The sequence below is a fragment of the Galeopterus variegatus genome, unplaced genomic scaffold, assembly GCF_000696425.1.
Source record: "Galeopterus variegatus unplaced genomic scaffold, G_variegatus-3.0.2 Scaffold6, whole genome shotgun sequence".
NCBI lineage: Eukaryota > Metazoa > Chordata > Mammalia > Dermoptera > Cynocephalidae > Galeopterus > Galeopterus variegatus.
This window is the reverse complement of record NW_007726117.1, coordinates 412,144-414,471: the sequence shown is the minus strand read 5'-3', so window position 1 is coordinate 414,471 and position 2,328 is coordinate 412,144. Positions and strand designations below refer to the sequence as shown.

Below are 2,328 nucleotides of genomic sequence, written 5' to 3'. Positions count from 1 at the left end.
TCCTTCAATTGAAATTGTACTCCCAAAAGCAATTTGCTTTATGACTTTCAGATTTCTTAACTGAATTTGTGTATCTACAACTTTAGGCACTTTCTTTTTTTTTTGTCAGGGGATCTTAACCCTTGACTTGGTGTTGTCAGCACCACGCTCTCCCAAGTGAGCTACCCAGCCATCCCTATATAGGGATCTGAACCCATGGCTGTGGTGTTATCAGCACCACACTCTCCCAAGTGAGCCACGGCTGGTCCCAACTTTAGGCACTTTCAAATACATCTCATTCATCCTCACAACAACCCTAAGTAGATAGTAGGGCCAGGATTGGAATCTGGATGTTTCTGATGTCTAAGCCCCGTTTATTTCACTATCCTGTACTGCTTTGATTATTAGCTGTGTAACCTTGGGCGAAACAATTAACCTCTGTGACGCTGAGTTACCTAATCTGTAAAGTGAGTATGATGATTACTTCCTTTTGGAATTGTTGTGAAGCTCAAATATGATAATGTAAAATAGAAAACTCTTGTAGAAACATCAATTGTACTTATAGCTGATAAATATACCAAAGTGGAGTAATTTAAAGCAGTTATTTCCCCTTTTCTTTTGAGTTAAAAAGAATAACAGCAAAAAGAGGCCAAGAGAGACTCTTTTAAATAAGTGATTGCTCACTAGACCTGAATAGCTTGCTCTTTGTGGCTGGACCCTGTCAGAAGGAATCTGAATAGAATCAGGATTTCCTGGGCTATTTCTTGGATGTGGAGGCAAAAACCTAAAAACTTAGATTGGGTTAAAACCTTGTTCTTGTTCAATTGTCCCTCCTAGCATGTCAAATGGGGACTGCTACGATAATGGTAATGGGTGTGGGCCTGACAGAGTTGTGCCTGGTTGTCCTAGGAAGCCACCGTGACTGAGAATGGGACCAATTCTGGACAAATACATTTATCGAGGCTTACTCTGTTCTAGGCTAACCTGTGAGGGAGATGTAGTAGTGAGTTAGCCCCTTGTCCTCAAGAATTTTACAATCTAGTGAGGTGTGGACAAACCCTCAACTAACTCTTAAAAACAAGGCAGAGTACAATAAACGCTGTATCAGAGCCACTAAGATGTGAGGTGGGAAGTTCCTAGAAGGCTTCTTAAAGTGGGTGGCATGTAAATAGAGTCTTTGAGGATGAAAATTTCAAGTAACTGGTTGATTATTCCCGCTGAAGGTGGCAGCATGAGAAAGTGTAGGATGTGTTATGTTTAATATAGGCAGGAACTAAGGCCTTCATTGAGCACATACTACAATGCTAGGGTCTGAGGATATAGAAATGTATTAAAAACAGTCCTTGCCATTGAGGAGCTCTTAATCTAGAGGGATGGACAGGTATAAACGGTCATTAGTGTGATGATGAAAGGAGAGAGTGTAACTCCAACTTGGGGAGGAGAGAAGATGCTTTGCACAGGAGGTGACTGAGAAAGGAGGAATTGTTTGCCAAGCAGACTATGGGAGGAGTCAGGAGTGCTGCACGCACCTGAGCAGGCCCCTTCAATCTTTTATTGAACAATCTAAGTGTGACAGGCAGCAGGCAAAGAAAGCATTCCTTCCCCCTCCCAAGTAGATTTTGGCTCCGGGAGGAAATGACTTAAGTTTTCTTTTTCAATAGAACAGCAGATAGTTACATGAAAGGTTTTGGAGTCAGACTTGGATTCTAATGCAACTGTCTAATCCTTAGATAAGACATTTGTGGCTTCGTTTCCTCATTTGTGCACTTATTTGTGTTTAAGTTTCCTCATTCATACAATTCAAATATAAAGTGTCTAATACAGAGCCCGGCATATATAAAGTGCTGTATTATTTTCTATCTTTATCCTCTCAAGCAACCTGGACTGTGGGTGTAATTTCACCCATTTTTCATTAGCAGAAGCTCAGAGTAGTTAAGTGACCTGCCTAAAGTTCACAGGACAATCTGGAGTCGCCTTTCCAGCCTGTCCACTTTAACTATATATCCGCTCCGGGTTTTCCCAGGCGGCGCCGGGGGCAGACTCTGGTCCGGCGGCTCAAACTCCGGCGCCAGGGTTTGGGTGCCGCCGCGGCCGGCTCCGGCGGGAGGGCAGGAGGGCGGGGCCAGGAGGGGCAGGGCGGGCGTGAGGAGGGAAGTTGTCGAAGTTAGGGGAGACGCCCGCCTGCCCGCGCGCCCGGGCCTCGCCTACGGCCGCTCCCTCCGCCTCCTCCCCGCCCCGAACCCCGGTCTGCCCGTCCTTCCTCCCCCTCCCGTGCATGATGGAAACACCATGGCTGCGGCAGCCCAGCTCTCCCTGACACAGGTAACGCCGCCCGCCTGTCCGCCGGGC

The 2,328-nt window shown here is 46.2% G+C and overlaps 1 protein-coding gene across 2 annotated transcripts in view; it reads left to right on the top strand.

Moving 5' to 3' along the window:
• The first annotated feature begins 2,234 nt into the window (after positions 1–2,234).
• The window catches only part of EPS15 (epidermal growth factor receptor pathway substrate 15), a 133,401-nt gene continuing 133,307 nt past the window's right edge, over positions 2,235–2,328 (top strand). The window contains exon 1 of one of the 2 annotated variants that reach the window (XM_008576173.1): positions 2,235–2,301. In XM_008576173.1, coding sequence (XP_008574395.1) covers positions 2,269–2,301 — 33 coding nt within the window. In that variant the 5' untranslated portion in view covers positions 2,235–2,268. The remainder of the gene's footprint in view (positions 2,302–2,328) is intronic. The other variant, XM_008576238.1, reaches the window with a different exon arrangement.